General features: G+C 34.1%; 1 protein-coding gene and 1 long non-coding RNA gene across 2 annotated transcripts; one reads left to right on the plus strand and one right to left on the minus strand.

Annotated features, from left to right (window-relative positions):
* Positions 1-4,649: 4,649 nt before the first annotated feature.
* LOC134269367 (fibrinogen C domain-containing protein 1-B-like) lies at positions 4,650-17,213 on the plus strand. The gene is made up of 5 exons (XM_062751565.1): positions 4,650-5,379; positions 9,919-10,058; positions 12,583-12,679; positions 15,807-15,971; positions 16,852-17,213. Exons 1-5 carry the CDS (start codon positions 4,713-4,715, stop codon positions 17,094-17,096), a joined length of 1,314 nt encoding a protein of 437 aa, XP_062607549.1. The 5' UTR covers positions 4,650-4,712; the 3' UTR covers positions 17,097-17,213.
* On the minus strand, positions 5,024-5,739 carry LOC134269369 (uncharacterized). The gene is made up of 2 exons (XR_009992563.1): positions 5,621-5,739; positions 5,024-5,400 (listed from the first exon to the last, which is right to left on the minus strand). It is a non-coding gene; the product is annotated as an uncharacterized LOC134269369 (long non-coding RNA).
* Positions 17,214-21,426: the final 4,213 nt, after the last annotated feature.

Genomic DNA, 21,426 nt, shown 5'->3' on the forward strand with positions numbered 1-21,426 from the left:
CATCGCTGCGCTTATAACTGATGATTTGTTTGTAGTTATTTTCAAGTATACATCTGAGAAAGAAGATAAGATCAGGCCTGACGATCTCACTCTTGATCTCAGTCTCACTTTTCCACTATTAATTCCTTTAGAAAAAGTGAGACTGGGATCAAAAGTGAGAGCTTATGGCCCCCAGGCCTGAACTGCTAGGTCGACGTTATTCTAAATTAGGATTTTATGCTAAAAATGCTTTCTTGATGGAACGTTGTAAATCATCAAATTCCATGTTTTAGCAAACTTGTTTGTCAATAGTGTACCTCGTTTTTTAGAAATGGTTATTACGTAGAACATGGTCTTGCGTAAGTTACTGCGAATCAAATTTGAATCACGTTCACACGGAGAATTTGATGCGAATTAGTTTCATTTGAATTAATTTACTGTGCATTAAATTGGCATTACCTACGTGTGAACGCTTAAGCGAATTAAGCTAATTCGAATTAAGTTTTGACGCATGTGTAAAGCTAGAATTATGTTACAGGACACATGTTGGTGGTAACCTTGTACCTGTGCTATATTTCGTTCAAAAATGAAGGACAACTATGTTAATTACTAAATGTATACCCGTAGCCACTATCATTACGATATCTAATGAATGGCTCTGCATACATGATTTTCAAATATTTACAATTGCAAATGTTTGCCTTTATATAACACGATTTGAACAAGACCTTTTTACACCTGTGTAAAATACAGGTACTGCTGCTTCCTGGCACTCCCTCTACTTCTGTGATATGCCACCTCTCTTTTTATTAACCCACTGCCTTATACAGGTCTTACGTATTAGTTCATAATATATAACATTTACTGCCAATCCCCCGCAACTGGGTGCCTTATTCAGGTCTTATCACAATGTTTAAGAGAATAAACAGCCAGGTTTTACCAACTCTGTCACCAAATATGTATCCTGAGCTTCCTCTCATACAGCATGTATTACCTCAGTGCAGTCTTAGTATATATAGGGAGTTTCAAACTATTTGTATGATCGTAAAATTAATTTTTTTTGTGTGTGTTTAAGAATGAAGGATATGGAGATAACTAACAGTATTCAATATCAAAGTCCACAAAACAGTACAAAATAGGAGCAGAGCAAACACGGACCTCCAAAAAATAAGGACGCCATGAAGTGCCATGGATGAGTGAGCATCCCCTGCTGACCAGTCACACCCGCCATGTGCTCCTTGTCATGATCGGGAAATATCGGGAAAATCCGTCATCAATTCAGAGTATAAATAATGGAATAACAATTAGTATGAAAAACGTAAGTCAGCATTTGACTCAATGATAAAATGTATTTGCTGACGAGGTCATTGTATCGATCATAGAACTTACGAAATGATGACTTTAAACGAGACTACTGATATTCTTGTTTCATCAACTTGTTAATTGTCAATAATTTACCTCATTTTAGAAATTATTCATATGTAAAGCACGCTCTTGCGTATCGAATCAACTAAAATTAAAAGAAAACGTATGTCTATCGTTTTATACGAAATTAAATCACAAAAACCTACAAAAGTCCATTGGGCTCATTTTCGTAGGTTAAAACAATTAAATTTTCGCGTTATAACGCGAAACCTTCGCGAATAAACGCGTTACTTTCGCGAATCAAATCGAACCTTTTTGCGACTTAACGCAAAACTATATGCATATAATAATGTTTTTCAGGAACATTGATCTTCACTGACAGATAAAAACATGAACGCTGACAGGAACTTTCATGAATTTATTTATAAAATATCATTTCCTCAGAAGATGTCTTGGAGAAATGATGTTAGAAAAGGATAGATAAGTCATCATAATTTTTTTTTATTTCAAAACCTATTTCTACAGTGAATCTAACGGAGACAAATGAAAATTTGCCATCCAATGTTCACCCATGTGGTGGGACACAATTGACAAATTTACCTCATTTTGTCAATTTTCTTAGATCTTAATCTTAACAATTTTCTATCAAATTCTCTAAAGAGTGTATAAGAAGACGCATGACAGGGTGGATTTTTTTCCCCAAATTCATCATTATGAAGTTTAACTTTACAAAAACTCGCATTAAATTTGTATGATGTAAACAGCGATGAGAAAGACAAAATGTGACGATGAGATGGATTCAATAGCAAGAAAACTTAAAATTGTAGCTTGTGATGTTCAAAGATCAAAAAGTCCTTTTGCTTTTCTTTGTAACTGTAACCCCTGTTTTCCCAATAACAAACAAGGATATGCCTGGGTTCTTTTGGAGGATTATTTTATTTTGCGAATACACACTAAATATAACCCTGTAACAAAAATATTTAAAATCAGTACATGTTATATAAACAAATATTTAACATGTTTATTTAAAATCATATCTCTGGTCGTAATATATTACACTTAAATTTGATTTCACATTATCATCTTTATAATTAGTTTATCCAAAAATAATAAGAAAATTATACTGATATTACCGTATGGAAATATTACTGAGTAACTCTTACAAAATATGAAAAATGCATTTCATACTTCCGATTTAGAAATAATGAATTATAAACAGAATCAACGAATTAAACTTTCATTAAACAGAGCTGAAATAATTTATAGACATAGAAAATAACATGAAACTCAATATCATGCAAATAATAAACACACATATACCCTTACCTCACATGAGGTGTATAGGTCAAACTTATGTAAATGCAAGGCGTTGGTTCATTTCTGACATGTTTCCCTGTATAATAAATATATTAGGCTTTGTAACCTTTATTCTGTGTTACATAACTTTAGCCTAGATTTAAAAGTTTAAACTGAATACACTCTTACACAATATACGATCTTGCCATACATACGAACTCGAACGGCAATTAAATGAAATAAAGGAAAATAAGTACGTATACTCCGTAATGAATAAAAAACTAATAAGACAAACCTTAAATTCAAAGACCCAAAACTCTACATAAGTTGATTGTAAGGATTAGACTTCACAAAATTACAAATCTCCAAACAGCGACTAGCCCGGGAAACAACCAGCACGGGAATGAACTTACATGTACAAAAACCAAGATCAACTCAATACCAGTCACCCGTGTCAAACAGCGACTAGCCCGGGAAACAACCAGCACGGGAATGAACTTACATGTACAAAAACCAAGATAACCAATCAGAACTCAATACCAGTCACCCGTGTCAAACAGCGACTAGCCCGGGAAACAACCAGCACGGGAATGAACTTACATGTACAAAAAACCAAGATCAACTCAATACCAGTCACCCGTGTCAAACAGCGACTAGCCCGGGAAACAACCAGCACGGGAATGAACTTACATGTACAAAAACCAAGATCAACTCAATACCAGTCACCCGTGTCAAACAGAGACTAGCCCGGGAAACAACCAGCACGGGAATGAACTTACATGTACAAAAACCAAGATCAACTCAATACCAGTCACCCGTGTCAAACAGCGACTAGCCCGGGAAACAACCAGCACGGGAATGAACTTACATGTACAAAAACCAAGATCAACCCAATACCAGTCACCCGTGTCAAACAGAGACTAGCCCGGGAAACAACCAGCACGGGAATGAACTTACATGTACAAAAACCAAGATCAACTCAGTACCAGTCACCTGTGTCAAACAGCGACTAGCCCGGGAAACAACCAGCACGGGAATGAACTTACATGTACAAAAACCAAGATCAACTCAATACCTGTCACCTGTGTCAAACAGCGACTAGCCCGGGAAACAACCAGCACGGGAATGAACTTACATGTACAAAAACCAAGATCAACTCAATACCAGTCACCCGTGTCAAAAGGTCTTAAAATAGTAGCTCATATGAATAAATCAAACACAGGCTAATTCGTATTTCTTTTTATAAGTATATTTTAAAAGTCATTTATTTAAACTGAAATAAATTCAAACATATACAGTATAATATTTACAAACAATACAAAATAAACATTTTCTAACTAAGTACAGGGTATCACATAATGAATAAACTAGATAACAAAATCAAAATAAAGTAAAGACTTATGTAAATATCTTGGTTAAACAGCAAAAGTTTCGCGTTAATTTGGAAAATTTTCGCGTTAAAATGCTAGACTACGCGTTATATCGCAAAAGTTTTGCCTTATAACGCGAAACATTTTTTTAAACTACGAAAATAAGCTAAATGGGCTTTCGTAAAAAAAAAAAAACAGTCTCCGTTTCAATAATAGTAAAGGAATGAAGCTTATCTTAAAGTATAGGATATGTACAGAGTTTTTTTATCCGAGCAAATGACGTGTTAGAACTAAAATTAAATTATGTGTAGATGTATAAACATTTTTTGATGATGATAATGTTGAAGAAAAGCATAACGGTATATGATACTGAAGCTGACGTAAATCTTGATCGATTCCAGACACATCTTATCTGTTTAATTTCACAAAATTATCTTGAAACAACGTAATCATAGTACCAACGGCGTACTATTCACTAGAAAGAAGACAACCTTTTACTTTAATTTTTCAACCGTAAGAAAATAAAGATAAGTGCCACTAATTTCTGTGAACTGCTCATATTTATCAACAGGTGGGGTCACATAAATACTGTATGAAAGAATTCTTATTACGTCAATGCCCTGGCACACGACTGGGATACCCCACATTATTTTGTCAAAATATAAATCTCGCGTTTATTAGAAGAAATATTTCATTCTTTACATGCAAGCGATTGAGACCCATCTTACAAAAATGTATATTCTACGGAGTTTATGTATATTGCTTTGGCTGAATGTATCATTAAGTGGACAAGTCTCTGCTGTCAGTGACATTCTAGAGAAATCTATTTTGGACGGAAGTACGACGTCCGGAGGAAAAGTGTCCAGTGTTTTACGGGACATTCTGAACCAGGAGAGCTTAGTGAGGTTTTCTATGGTTCAGAGAATCCAGAACTTGGTCATGGACGTTATAGACAACAAAAACAACTCTCAGGTAGTGAAGCAAAAAATGAAAATCTTGACCAAGGAGTTGAAAAAATTGGATAGAAGAGACAACGGTATAGAAACCGAGGTTACAAAACTTAAACAGGTGTTGACCACATTGAATTCTACTTATAAAGCCTTACTTGAAGACGTTAAGCAATTAAAAAATGGAGAATCGGACGTCCGAAATAAAAACCAAGAATTGTCAAAAGAAAATGACTTCTTTAGAAAACAATTAAATGATGTCAAAAACAGTCTGAGAGTTATCAACGGTTCTGTGTATGAGGAGATAGAAAATTCCATAAAGACTGTTTCTGTATCTATCAATGAGACCATGGACGGGTTACTTGAGGATCATAAAGTTCTAAATCAGCAAGTTTTAAGCCTGTCCTCTTCACTGACCACAGGTACGTTATATGTTAACGAGGCTGGGGGGTGGCAGCCATTTTCAGACTATTTCTATCTCCTTTAAAAGGAGAGCTCCATATAAAGATATAAAAAATGATCAAAATTTAAAACTAAAATTTATGATTTTTTTTCTTTGTCAAATGAATGTTGACAGCTTAAGATACCATATCTAAAAAAATAAGTTAAATCTGGTGGTTACTTTGTGGTTAAATTGTTGACCCCCTAGCCTCCTTAAGTTACCATTCTTTTTATAGTTTTGTTGTGTACTAATGCTGTTATGTATTTCTTACTGTGTAATATTTATTGCATACTTGAGATTCTTTGCAACATGTTAATCTTTAGTTTGGCACACTGAAACCTTAATGTGAATTAAACTGAGCATATTTTGGTATTTGATAATCACTCAGGATGATTTCTTTAATATATTTTACAGAGCTTAAGATACCATTCCATTTATAGTTTTGTAGTGTATTTATGTTGTAATGTTTTTTAACACATCAACTATGCCTACTACTAGTATCTATATACTTATAAATTAATACATTTTGCAAATAAACTATGGAACGGCTGCACTAGAGTTCTTACTTACTCCTTTAGGAATACACAAGGTATAAGGTGATGTCCGTAAACTTTATTCAGATTTCGCTCGCTTAGTAATTATTGTAAGTTTAATTAAAAATCTACTTTCATTTTTCGGTAAACAGCCTCGAATTAGCAAAAAACAGAGTACGGTGTGGTTCCGGTTTGTCGGATCTAAGAGATAGGCATTTTCAATGAAACTGAGAACAAGCAAGAGTTTAATTATTTTATTTAACATCATCAATGGATTATTTAATCAAAACCTGATATAAGTGATATGGAATGCCATATACGACAGCCAACTGCTTACTGCCAACTGCTGACTGCTTACTGCCAACTGTCAGCTGCTTACTGCCGACTGCCACACATATTTGATTAAATTTTATATTGATATTGATATTAATATGAATTTTCAAAAAAAAAGGAAAGTAAAAAAGGCGCGGATCCAGGAAATTTTTCCAAGAGGGTCACCCTAGTAAAATTAAATTGATTAAATGACCAATATGTTTTATCTTACGAAATACTCAAAACATGCGATTGATAAAGTACATTGGTTTTTTTCTATTTATTTTCTTATTTGAAATAGGTAAATAAATTACTATTTCTATTTTCTGCTTTTAATCTTTAAAGAAGTAACCCCCCCCCCCCCGGGAGACAACAAAACCTTTGAAGAGAGAAAAATAAAAAAGGATTTGTGGTTTCGCAGAGAGAGATGTTTTGAAAATAAATTTACATTTTCCAATATACTCTATAGTTAAAAATTTCCTCAAATTGAAGATTTATACCTCTGTGTGTTATAAAGTTTCATATGCATAGATCTTGGGGGGGGGGGGGCATTTATAATTTTTACAGTCATGGGTAAATGTATCTAAACGAACTAAAACTGACATTGGACCCTCTACTTAGAGAAAGCCGATCAAACATTTGATATATCTATATGTATTTGTTTTTACAAATAAGATGTGTTTTACATGCTTAGATCTAGAGAGAGGGGCCCAGATCACCCCTCTGAAATTTGTAAAGTTATTTAATGCACAAACTAAACAAACTAAAAGTTATTTAATGTATCAATTAAATGAACTTAAAGGGACCTTAGAGCCCCCCACCCCACCCTGAAAACGCGAATTCATGTTAAGTTGGTATAAAAAAATGTCATAGACATGAAGGTGCGACGCATAATAACCCCCTCTCCCCAGCCGAAATAAATTTTCACATCTAGGAAAGGACTTTACGTTTTATTTTCTTGTCAAGAAATTTCTGGGCTTGATTTTTTTTTCCCAGAGTGACTCTCTTGGAAAAATGTCCTAGATCCGCGCCTTTTTGTGTGTGTGTGTGTGTGTGTGTGTGTGTGTGTGTGTGTGTGTGAAAATTTGAATAAATATCAATATAAAATTAAAATTTATTCAAGTTTGTGTAGCAGTTGGCAGTAAGCAGCTGAAAGTTGACAGTAAGCAGACAGCAGTTGGCAGTAAGCAGTTGGCTGTCGTATATGGCATTCCATAAAGTGATATAAAAGAAATAAGCTTTTATTACTGATCAAAAAACAAAGTGTGCAAATCCCGATCTCACGCTTTATTGAAAGTTCTAGAAAGTCAGATGGTATCGAACCCGATGTTAAAATGAAAATTGAGGCGATCATCATGAATGGGCATGGAATAAAGGATATGGAGATCTACCGAACAGTATTGAATATCAAAGTCCATAAAACAGTACAAAATAGGAGCGGAGCAAATAATTGTGAAATAATTGGTAACACAATAAATACATCTATACAACAATGTATATTGAAAGTATGTTTTGGTAATAAAGAATGACTGCACTTAAGCTATGAGAGTTGGATCCCGATGTTTTGCACAAAATAAAATTCCAAAATTCATTAAATTTATGTTTTATAGGTATTAAACAATATCTAAAGAGCAGGTTTTGGTATATTATATTACATGAAAGTATTAAATAATGCCGAGCTACACTAGCTTTTGAGACGGGGGTCTAACATTTTTGTCTCATTTCTATTGTTATTCATATGCATACCAGTTTTCAACGACTTTGTTTACATCGAGCCGCAACTTCGCCATTTTTCTTATTTGCACAGAATGTGCATTTTAACTTAAACTTATACAAATCCAAAGGAGAATGTTGGCAAAGTTGCGGCTCATATTTAATTTTTAAAAAATTGTCCCCAAACTGGGATCGAGATAGCTACTAAATTAACCGATCACCGAGCAACAATGATTGATATTATATTATTTCCATTTCTAATTTTCCTCTCTGTGATAACTCTTTAAAAGTTAAAAAAGTTGATTTCTTAATAATTCTGCCGGAATGTAAATTAGACAGGTCGATAGGTCAGGAGCTAAGAAGGCCTAATATGCATGCAAATCTCGTGCGCATCTGTCTCTGTGTCTGACGCTAGGGAGGCCAAATAGGCATGGACATCTCGTGCAACTGTCTTTGTGTTTGACGTCCATAGGCGAGGACTATTGAAATTGCCATGGGAGTCCTCATGTAATTTAAATCTATGTCTACATTTTTAAAGATTAAATCTACAATTTTAATTCACAATGAAATGGAAATATAAGGAATCACTGTCTGGTTAGAAGAGTATGCCAGGGACATCAACAATAGTGGGAAACATGGGATAATTTTAGCATAACGGGCTTCGTTATCCAATGTTTCCCACTATGTTTTTGATGCCCTAACATAATCTCCAAACTAGATAGTAATTCCTTAAATCACCTTTCTCACGTGACCTTCTGCTGTTCGATACGCTAACGCTTCCATTGAAAATTTCATTGTATTTAAGTCTCCGTTGTGACAGTATCTATCGTACTTCCAACTTCAAACTATGGGAGATTTTTGCGCAAATTTTAATAGGGTTTGAAGATAATATGTCTCTTATTTAACTTTATGCTTTTCATTAGGGGTGTTTTGAAAGAATTCTGGTATTGACAGTGTCATTTGTAAGTACATGTATAGGCTTACGTCGATCGCCTCTGTATTATGGTCTGCAGAGCGAGACATGTACCACATCCCTTAACATTAGAATCATTTAATAATGGAGCACCCTAAAATCAACACGATCTCTCTCTCTCTCTCTTCTTCTTCATTTCAATTCGTCATGCGAAAAAATCATATGTGTTTACACTATTGTGAGCCATTATAAATATTGTTACAAGTGAAAGTTTTATGGACTATATGTCTATGAATGAAATATATTGATACTTTAATACTCGTGCAATTAAAAAGTTTATATAATTATCATTTAATAGTGTTGCAGACAGGCTGAATGAATCCTACACAAGAAAAAAAGTTTGAATACCCTGAATTTTAAAGTGTCTGGGAGTCGTGAGTTCGAATCTCAGTCGCGACTGACCTAAGTCGATAAAAATGGGTAGCAACTGTTCCTTCGCCATGCGCTAAGCACTTTGAAGTGAAAGTTGCGGTCCATTGGGTGAGACCATAAAGACCGAGACCCCGTCTCACGACAGGCGTTGCATGATAAAGATCCCTAACTGCTAAATGGTACTGAGTGACAAGTAAAGGTCAAATTTTGAAGCCCTTCACCGACATATGGTGACGACTCTATGAGTAAAAAAAAATCTCGAATGGACATGTACATGTAATCTGTAAGATAAAATTTGTAAGAGAGGATAATTTCCTAATTTTCTTATTTATCTTCTGTGTTTATGCATTTCCTAGATCTGCTTTTGACTATATACCATCATATGTTGGCGAATAAATACATCATACTAGATCGAAAATCAACCATATCTATAACCATCAATATTTATGCCATTTAATTAAGAAAATATACTGCATTTAACTTTGATAAGTTGCTGAATTATAATTTCACTCGTGGCTGTATTATATCAGAATTTAAGGACCCAATCTCTAAATTACCATGTATTCTCCAAAACTTAAATTTCATTATCTTTGTATGTTTTCTCCATTTGACTTAGGTCTGATCCACAGGAATTGCTATGAAATGCTGATAAAAAATCCAATTCTGAAAGGAAAAAATGGTGTCTATAGTATTGCAGTTGGTTTAAAAAACACTTCAGTTTATTGTGACATGACCACAGACGGGGGCGGCTGGACGGTGAGTATTATTTGCCATCTGATAAAAAAGTAGCAAAACTAAATGACTTTTGAATCATCATTGGAATTATGGTCTCAGTTATCAGGTATATTACAAATCGAACACTTTATTTTTCATATTAAAAAAAATCAATCACATACGCACATTTTTATTGAAAATATGGAAAGGTACCTATATGCGATTTAAATGCACAATGAAAAGTTTTCACTTTAATCAAGTTAACCAAGTGGCGCAGCGTTTAGAACGTTTGCTCGTCACCCGCGTGGCGCAGTGATGAGATCGTCTGTTCTCGATTTGAGGAGTAAAGAATCGATCCTTACGTCGCGGGTTCGAATCCTACAGGGGAGACCAGTGAAAAATTCTCGAGAGCAAAGTTGTTTTAACAAACAGTCAATAAATCTATATGATTTGATCGATACGTCCTGTGTTAGAATCCCACTATGGTACATGGAGACCTTAAAAATCACTGAGGTCTCATGACAGACACGAAAGAGACCCGTTACCGAGAGCAGAGTACCCTGTCTCCCCTAACATTTTTAGCTCACCTGAACCGAATGCTCAAGTGAGATTTTCTGATCACATTCTGTCCGGCGTTCGTCTTACTCTAGCTGTCTGTCTGTCCGTCTGTCTATGTGTCTGTCTGTAAACTTTTCACATTTTTGATTTCTTCTCAAGAACAGCTGGGCCAATTTCAACCAAACTTGCCCCAAAGCATCCCTGGGTAAAGGGGATTCAAGTTTGTTCAAATGAAGGGCCACACCCTATTCAAGGGTAGATAATTGGGAATTAATGAAAATTTGGCGGCATGTTTTAAAAATCTTCTTCTCAAGAACCACTGGGCCAGGAAAGATAAAACTAATGGGGAAACATCCTCAGGTGGTGTAGATTCAAATTTGTTCAAATCATGATCCCCGGGGGTAGGGCAGGGCCAAAAATTGCCAACCAAAGCTTTACTTAGAAATATATAGGAAAATTCTTTAAAAATCTTCTTCTCAAGAATGACAAAGCCATAATTCATCAAATTTAAAATTTAAATGGAAGCATCCTCAGGTAGTGTATATTCAAGTTTTTACTCATTATGACCCCCTGGGGTAGGGCGGGGCCAAAATGGCAAACCAAAGTTGTACAAAGAAATAGAAAGGGAAATTCTTTAAATAATCTTCTCAAGAATAGCAATGGCAGGAACGATCATTTTCATATAGAAGCATCCTCAGGTAGCGTAGATTCATTTTTGTTCAAATCATGACCCCCAGGGGTAGGGCGGGGACAAAATGACCGACCAAAGTTAACATTAAAATATATAGGAAAATTCTTGAAAAATCTTCTTCTCAAGAATAGCAAAGGCATAATTCAATATATTTATATGAAAGCATTCTCAGGTAGTGTAGTTCAAGTTTGTTCAAGTCATGACCCCCGGGGGTAGGGCAGGGCACAATGGCCGACCCAAGTTTTACATAGAAATATAAAGTAAAATTCTTTAAAAATCATCTTTTCAAGAATACCAAATCCATGATTGGTCATGGGAGGGACTTCTTTTGGATTTGAACTTTTTAATGATAAACCAATTTCTACTTTTTCCTAGCCACAGTGCTCAAATGAGCGATCAGTATTGCTACGTAAAAATTGTACTTCTAACAAAAAGAAAAACTACAATTTCCTCAAAAAATAGAATATGTAAAGATGACAAAACAGTAGTGGATCTAAACAAAGAGGAAAATTTGTGAACATGAACTAAAAGAAACACTCTTGGAAATTCCAGAGATAGAATCAGGTGTGTAAGAAAAGTTAGCATCCCCTGTCGACCGTACACCAAATGTATTTATCAGGAAGATGGAGTAAGCCGTAGTCACATTTAGTATAAAAGACGATACAACTGGTATGAAATATGTCAGTCGATCCGAAATGCAACACTTTGATAGGTTATATTTGCTAACAGGGTCATTAAAACAATAATATTATTTGCAAAAATGCTGACTTTTAACGAAGTTACTAAAATCACCGTAACATTAAGTTATCTGTTAGAGGCCTGCCATCGATCGTACACAGAAAGTGCTCCTAAGTATCGAGTAGGACTAGTTAATTTCAAAGTAAGATGATTCCAAGTACATCGTGTGACTTGCTACTACATACATGTAACTTCAAGGAAAAGATCCGTGATTAGGAAATAATTGATTTGAAAAATTAATGAGTTCAATATTTCACTTTTACCTTAACGAAATTTTGGACATTTTTTTTACCTAAAATACCTCATTGGTTTGGCTTGTTGAGATGTGTTCTTCGTTTTTACATTACTTCAGTTCTAACTTGGTCTTATTGTACCTTATTCCATGCACTGAGATATTCGATGTTTTTTTTTCCTTTCATTAGTACTCCGTCAATATTATATTTGTAATCTTTTTGTTATGTAGAGGAATTTAAAAGCGAATTTCAATTTGTTGCATTTTTATAATAGAAATTTCCTAAAATTCCGTAAAAATGCTGAACACACCGAACTACAATTAAGCAGATTTAAACATTTCTGTAGGTTATACAGAAGAGAATAGACGGATCAACTGATTTCTATCGAACTTGGAAAGAGTACAAAAAAGGTTTTGGGGATCCAAAGAACAACTACTGGATTGGTAAGAATAAAAAAAAATGAAAAAAGAACCCTCATCGTTCAAATTTATACTGCATGCTTGTAGTTGAGGGTTATCTTGAAAATTTTCACCATAATAAACTAATTGTCAACTGAAACGAACCTGCGGATCACAATGGTTTTCGAGGGATGAAAATTTTAATGTCACCCTAAGCTACATGCAGTATTAATTATATATAATTCTTTTATATAAATGAAAATAAAGGTTAAGTGGACGCATCGATTCCTTTTCAGAACATAATATTAGAAGTCTAAAGAGAGTTTTTTTTTCTTTTTCTTCATTATTCATCTTCTGTGTCTTTTTTAGCTCACCAGAGCCGAAGGCGAAAGTGAGTTTTTCTGATCGAAATTTGTCCGTTGTCTGTCATCGTTGTCATTGTTGTTGTCGTTGTTGTCGTTAACTTTTCACATTTTCATCTTCTTCCCAAGAACCACTGGGCCAATTTCAACCAAACTTGCTACAAAATATCCTTGGGTAAAGGAATTCAAGTTTGTTCAAATTAAGGGCCACATCCTTTTCCAAGGGGAAATAATTATGAATAAGAGAAAAATTCATGGCATTTTTTAAAAATCTTCTTCTCAAGAACCACTGGGCCAGAAAAGATGAAACTCATGTGGAATCATCCTCAGGTAGTGTAGATTCAAGTTTGTTCAAATCATGACCCCCGGGGCTAGGGTGGGGCCAAAATGGCCGACCCAAGTTTTACCTTGGAATATATAGGAAAAATCTTTTAAAATCTTCTTCTCAAGAACCCACCGTTTACGGTAGCTCAGTCGGTAGAGCGCTCGCTCCGTGATTGGGAGGTCGTGAGTTTGTATCTCGGCCGCGACTGACCTAGTCGTTAAAATGGGTAGCAACCGTTCCTTCGCCATGCGCTCGGCACTTTGAAGTGAAAGTTGCGGGTCCTTCGGGTGAGACCATAAAAATCGAGGCCCCGTGTCAGCGGCATGCGTTGGCACGATAAAGATCCCTCAATGCTCAATTGCCCTGAGTGCCGAGTAAAGGTCAAATTTTGAAGCCCTTCACCGGCGTACGGTGACGTCTCCATATGAGTGAAAAATTCTCGAGAGGGACGTTAAACAATATACAATCAATCAAATTTCAAGAACCATTGAGACACGAAAGATGAAACTCATGTGAAATTATCCTCAAGTTTGTTCAAATCGTGACCCCCGGGACGGGTGTCAGACCAAAATGGCCGACCCAAATTTTACATAGGAATATATAAGGAAAATCTTTAAAAATCGTCTTTTAAAGAATCACTGGACCAGAGAGATGAAACTCTTGTGGAATCATCCTCAGGTAGTGAAGTTTCAATTTTGTTCAAAGCATGACCCCTGAGGCTAGGGTGGGGCCAAAATGGCCGACTAAAAATTTACAAAGGAGTATATCGTGAAAATCTTTAAAAATCTACTTCCCAAAAACCAATGGGCCAGGAAAGATTAAACCCACGTGGAATCATCCTCATGTAGTGTAGATTCAAGTTTGTATATCTTGGGGCCAAAATGGCCGACCCAAAATTTACATAGGAATATATCGGAAAGATCTTTAAAAATCTTCTTCTCAAGAACCACTGCGCCAGGAAAGATGAAACTCATTTGGAATAATCCTCAGGTAGTGTAGATTCAAGTTTGTTCAAATCATGACCCCCGGGGCTAGGGTGGGGCCAAAATGGCCGACCGAAGCTTTACATAGGAATATGTATATAAGAAAACTCTTATAAAATCTTCTCAAGAACCATTTAGACAGGAAAGATGAAACTCATGTGAAATTATCCTCAGGTAGTGTAGATTCTACTTTGTTCAAATTATGAAACTCTTGGGGTTAAATTCAAGCCCCCTCCACCTCAGTTAACTTTCAGTTCTGATCTGATATGTGCTTTTTCCTAGCCGATTTGCTCAAGTGAGCGTTGTAACCCCTGGACCTCTTGTTGTTTGTTGTTTCTTTCCTTTTTCCATGATCGGGAGTTGTAGTTTTTAAAGCGTTAAATATATAAAATATTTCTTGAAATATATCGATATTTGGGCGAGGGTGAAAACTCATTTATAGTACAAGCCCAAATATCAAAGACAATTAATTATAGTCATACATGTTTACTATCAAACTGTATATATAATTTCTGTCATTGTTGACATGCAAGTGGCGTAAACATTGATATGTTTGTTTTGTTCAGCTTTATTTTTTATTTCATTAGGTTACCTTTATTAGGTCAATCCATTGCAGGATAAAAATATTTATCCTAATATTGTATTACAATAAAGGTAACCTAATTATTATTATGCCTAATAAACTCTTGATTTTCAAGCATCTGTCTAGTGCACTTGATATTATTATTATTATTATTATTATAATGTATTATTTCAAATGTTATTCAGGATAAACATAATTCTTAATTTTGAAATATAGAAATATTTGGGTTTCAATCTTTATTGAAAATTGTAGCAGAACCCTCGCCCAAATATGATTATATTTAAAAAATAACCATGTATTTTATATTTCAATATATCAAACAATCAACCATTTATTGAGATCAAAGTAATTATAGTCATACATGTTTACTATCAAACTGTATAATATTGTATACAATGGATATTATTATTATGCCTACAACTCTTGATTTTCAAGCATCTGTCTAATGCACTTGATATTATTATTATTATTATTATTCCTATAATTCTTAATTTTCTAGAAATATTGGGTTTCAATCTTTATTGAAAATTGTAGCAGAATATGAAATAAAAAATAACTGAACAAAACAAACAATCAACCAGCATTGACAGAAATAAACCTATATCTCAAATAAATTAACTACAAGGTAATCATAGGAATTGCTTAGTCGAAATAAAAACAGAATAGATAATCAACATTGATTTTATATTGTTTTGATTTATAAAACAAGGAAATATAAAATGGTGCCACCAATTCAAGCTGTTATTTAACTTTCAGCACGACCCATTAAATCTCTAACAATAGGAACCTCTAACTATTCAGTATAACTTATTCTGTATATGTCAATTCATGAACCAAGCCATATTAGAGGATAAAAGCAGATTCTAATTATTAGTAATAAACATCAATTTCAATAGTTTTCTTTCTAATTGTCATTAAGGGAATGATGCAATTCATGCATTAACCAAAGATCAGGACCAGGAACTGCGAGTAGATCTCCAGAGATTTAATGGGGACACAGCGTATGCTGAATATTCCATGTTTTATATAGGAAACGAAGCTGCTAAATACCAGCTCACCGTATCCGGGTACACAGGAACTGCAGGTAATTTTTTCACTGGAATAAATATGATTTAAAGACCATTAGTATCATTTTTTGCTAACACAAGAACTTAATTTTACGTTTGTAACAGTGCGGTACATTTGTGATTAAGAAATATTATGAAAAAAAACTGCATTACTCCAGAAGAAAAGTCATTTTTATATTTGTAATTCAAAGAATAATATTACCTTTAACAATACGGTGTTAAACGTAAACTGTATGATATGTAGTAGAACTGTCCGTTTCTTTGAAAGATAGTAATTGAGAAATATAACCATGTGTTGTAATACTTTCATAAAAATTAAGTCGCTGGAAGAAGTACATACACATTTCAATTATTGATGATTAAATTGTTCTTAAACATGATAAAGCACCAATTTCAAAATTGTGTTTTCAAAGACCTTTCGGGCAATTGATATTAGATTATTTAAAAAAAAAGATGCTGGCTTCCTGTGAATACATTATTTTTTACGAAGAATAAACGTGTTTTCAATATAACAGAATTTGAACCCGTTTTTTTTTCATTTATACATTTCAGTAACCATTTTATATTATGCACCGCATATATAAGTATTTATATATAGAGTGACATGCGCCATATTGAACATTTAACTAAAGATAACAACCACTTATTTTTTTTGAAAAGTTCATTGGTAATTAAATGATGCTTGTTCAAAGAGGGGGCTTTATTTACATATTTGTAATCCTCTGCTGAGAAGAGTGAGCGTGCGTATCATTTGACCCCCAACCCCTTCTAATCTTTTCAATTTTAGCATGTTTATTTTAAATCGTGAAGAAATGATACGTGTGGAATTTTCAAAATAGATTAAAACAATGCATAAATTACATATTTATTTGTAACTTATCGTCCACTATGTTTAAGGTGACAGTTTCACTTATCACAATGGTAATGAATTTAGTACAAAGGATCAGGATAATGACCTGGACAGTCGTGACTGTGCTGTACAATTCCACGGTGCCTGGTGGTACTACGACTGTCACCGCTCAAACCTTAATGGGGAGTACGCTCGTTATGCTCTTTTTGATTGGAAATACCCGACATGGAAGCGCTGGAAGTTTAACGAAGCATTAAAACTGACTCAGATGATGATCAGACACAGAAACTGAGTCAGATTGTCATCAGCTATAAGATTATTCCTATTAAATCTTTATATTACCTACAAAAATGATTATTAAATGTATTAACAGCTAGCATGCCTTTATAACATATTGTTTTCATGTTAATTTAGTTCTTCTGAGTTTTATTTATTTGGCTTAGGGCATTTCAATTTTAATTGATTACTTACAGTTCAAGGGAGTTTTGAAGCTATATTCATTTTAATGTAGCATTCCGAAGGTTGACTTCCTCCTTAAAAATATGTCGTAATTCTTAATCCAATTTTCTGTATCAAAGTTCATTTATACTCAAAAGAATACGACAAACAATACTGCAATTGCAACTCCTTGGAATTCCTATAATTCTAACTGTTTAAGTTGTTTAGGTAGTGCTAGTCGGTTTACAAAAATTTCAGCAAAGAGTCATCATTTTGTAATATCCTGAGTTCTCTAAGTTTAATTTGAGCCAAAAGATGTCCTGAGGTCAGTTATTTAAATGATATCCAATGGCTCTATGGTCGATACCATGATTTTTGTCAGCAATTACAATCTATCATTAAGTCAAATAATGACTGACTATTTTTTAAAATACTGATTTTTAGACCATTATTTACACATTGAATTATTGAGAAGTCTGTCTGTCTTGCTGTTTATCCGTATGTCCGTATGTTACACCTTATATCTGGAGAAATGTAAGTAAATTTTTCAAGTAAAATGTCCAAGTATGAAACAGAAGTGTCGGACTCTGTGGTATCTCAAGCTCAACAGGATATATCGTATCGGCTTAGGAATGGAAACTACCATTACTAATTGACAATAGGTTGTCGATATATCTAAATGTGGAGTTGAAGGCCACAGCAACTGTTTCTGTTTTCTTTTTTTCACGCATTATACTTTTGCATAAACTCTGCTTCATATGAATATTAAAATAATAACGGAGCGCAATTTGTACCCATGGTAATTCCAATAGAGTTTTTGAATACCTGGTCTCCAAAAACCAAAAAGATATTGTCAATCAGAAACTCAAGCACCTTCTTGAAGTCAACTTCAGAGTACTGTAAATCACTTTTACTTCGCGAGAACTTTATTTTCGCGTAATTACGCGAGAGAGTGTGCTCGCGAAAATTAAATTCTCGCGTATAAAAGTATTCCTTAAGATTATATAGAACAAAAGCCACAATTCGTGAAAATTTTGTCTCGCTAATCAAGAGTCAATGACTATCTCGCGAAAATAAGGTGTCGCGAAAAATTTAGTGATCTACAGGACTTATTTGTGCAATCAGAATCTGGTTAACAAATTCATTTTGAAATTACCAATGACAAGGAAAGTAAATTAACGAGTTGCATTTTTGTTCCTTTCAATGATATCAAAAAGCCTGAATTTTATATGTCGTTGGGGAATTGTGTATAAAGTGGAAAAGTCGGAAGATTTTAAACTGTTGATTTTTAGACAAATCACAGTCAATAAATGTTTACAAGTGAAAACAATTTTCAGAATATGTTACTTTGGTGATTAAAGTGTTATATAAACTTTAGAAAAACCAAGCCAGTTAAATTTTAAGAGAAAGAACAAAATGACAAAAAATTAGCAATATCACATAGGCTAATTTTTACAATTGAGCTGTTCCTAATAAAATTCACCTGGCTTGATATATTTTTCTTACGTTAATATTACACTTTTAGCACAAAGATAACATATTCTGAATTTTTTTTCACCTGTAAACCTTTACTGAATTTGATTTGTCTATATTTGTTTTTTCATTGACATATTACTAATTAATAAAAATTCTAAGAACGATCCATTTTTCTAAACTTGTGACATGATATTAAATCTTTTTCAAAGAAAAAATTATTTGTATCATCTACATCAGCATCAGATTTCTACAGCGCTTAATTCATTTAATGATCTCCGTATTTCTGATCAAAATTCTAACAAACTTATTTTCGCTCTTAACTATATGTCCTCCTTGAGTGTAAACGTTGGTGTTAAATATTTTCACTATCTGATTTTGCGATTTTCTGATTTCCGCCTTGTATCCATACCAGTGACACATTTATGTAACTTTATATTTGCATAAGGATAACGTGTGAAATGCATTAATCAAACCCAACTCCATGTATGTAATTCACTGAACGCGCGTCGACCCATTACAAATATACAAAACGTCAAACGATTATCCAAACGCACATCTATGACCTCGGACCATACCTGTAAACATACAGAGGTGGGCATTCCTTTCAGTAGTGTTATATAAAGGAAAACATTTGCAAATGTAAATATATATGCATAAATCAATAATTATGCCATGTATTGTATCACTTTACGGCGCATGGATTATAACGTGTGCTCATTGTCACGTTTTATCTTTGCTGAAAATAACGGAAAAAATTTCATTGAATATTGAATACACATTCAGTGTATAAAATAATGAACTAACAATTGATCTTCTGAAGATTTATTAGTAAGTTACGGACGAAATTCTCATCATCATTCAACTGATAGAAAATCTCATATCGGCGGTTTACTGTTACAGCGTCTTTTGCTATTACATTAGGAGTTTGTATGTTTTGTACTCCCCAGGGACTCGATAAAAAAATACTGCGCTAAGAAAACTTCTATTTCATTTGTATACTTAAGATATGGTGATATTTTTATAATCTGTTTTCTTCTATGGTCATTTCAATAAGGTGTCATTACAACATCGAAATAAAGAAATTGTTCTCATACGTAACGTCATAAAACGTCGCCATTTGCGTGTGTTGTGTTTACCACTTTCCCATTTCGAATGCTGAGATATAAAAATTAACCAAATGCAGATTTTTACACAGGTATATTGTGGAATTAAATTAAGATAATTTTAATTTAAATCTTTTGTATTTAAAACTTTTATTTTGAATTCAAACTTGTGTATTCTTTAATAAAACTTTGGTTTTTGACCGTGCGCCGTAGGACAATGACCCGTGCACATTCAAGCATAATAAAATCTTTATTTTATCAAAAAAATTATCATGCACTCAAATAAGATAAATAAACATATACTGAAATTTTCAGCTTAGTGCGCTCATTACTTTTCGAGAAAAACGCTTTGTCCACAATTTTACGGGACAACCCTCATATATGCCATGCTGTAGCAAATAATAGCTGACCCCTTTTACACTAAACTACATCTTTAATGAAGCTAAATGCAGGCGACACATGTGTTCCTTGGAACACACTAGTTCTGTAAGAAATCGGGAAAGATAATTAAGCAGATTTTGTTGCAAGGCTACAGCGCTTAATTTTTTTTTCGTATTTCTGATCAAAATTCAAAAGATTTTGCTCATAAATTCTCCTTGAGTGTAAATATAATAAATCTAAGTGACTGCGCCTTGTATCCATACCAGTGACAATTTTATGTAACATTGAAAAGAAGAATTGAAATTTTAGAAACAAAAACAATTTTCAAAGGAAGTATAATAAATTTAAGAAATTGAACAGTAAACTTTCTTCTATATGAATAGTTTTTAGCTCACCTGAGCCGAAGGCTCAATTGAGCTTTTCTGATCACATTTTGTCCGTCGTCCGTCTGTCCGTCCGTCCGTCTATAAACTTTTCACATTTTCGACTTCTTCTCAAGAACCAATGGGCCAATTTTAACCAAACTTGATACAAAGCATCCTTGGGTGAAGGGGAGTTTAAATTGTTAAAATGAAGGACCAAGTCCCCTTACAAGGGGAGATAATCAAGAAAAGACAAAAATAGGGTGGGGTCACTAAAAAATCTTCTTCTCAAGAACCACTGACCCAAACAAGCTGAAACTTATGTGGAAGCATCCTTGGGTAGTGTTCATATTGAATTGTTAACATTATGACCTCCGAGAGTAGGACAGGGCCACAATAGGGAATCCAAGTTTTACATAGAAATATATAGAACAAATCTTTAAAAATCTTCTTCTCAAGAACCACTGAGCCAAGAAAGCTGAAACTTATGTGGTAGCATCCTTGGGTAGTGTAGATATTATATTGTTTAAATCATGACCCCCGGGGGTAGGGCGGGGCCACAATAGGGAATCCAAGTTTTACATAGAAATATATAGAACAAATCTTTAAAAATCTTCTTCTCGAGAACCACTGGGCCAGGAAAGCTGAAACTTATGTGGAAGCATCCTTAGGTAGTGTTGATGTTAAATTGTAAAAATCATGACCCCCAGGGGTAGGGCAGGGCCATAATAGGGAATCCAAGTTTTACATAGAAATATATAGAACAAATATTGAAAAATCTTCTTCTCAAGAACCACTGGGCCAAGAAAGCTGAAACTTATGTGGAAGCATCCTTGGGTAGTGTAGATATTAAATTATTTAA

The sequence above is a fragment of the Saccostrea cucullata genome, unplaced genomic scaffold (assembly GCF_032062105.1).
Source record: "Saccostrea cucullata isolate Sc308-1 unplaced genomic scaffold, CSIRO_AGI_Scuc_v1 ctg939, whole genome shotgun sequence".
Classification (NCBI taxonomy): Eukaryota; Metazoa; Mollusca; class Bivalvia; order Ostreida; family Ostreidae; genus Saccostrea; species Saccostrea cuccullata.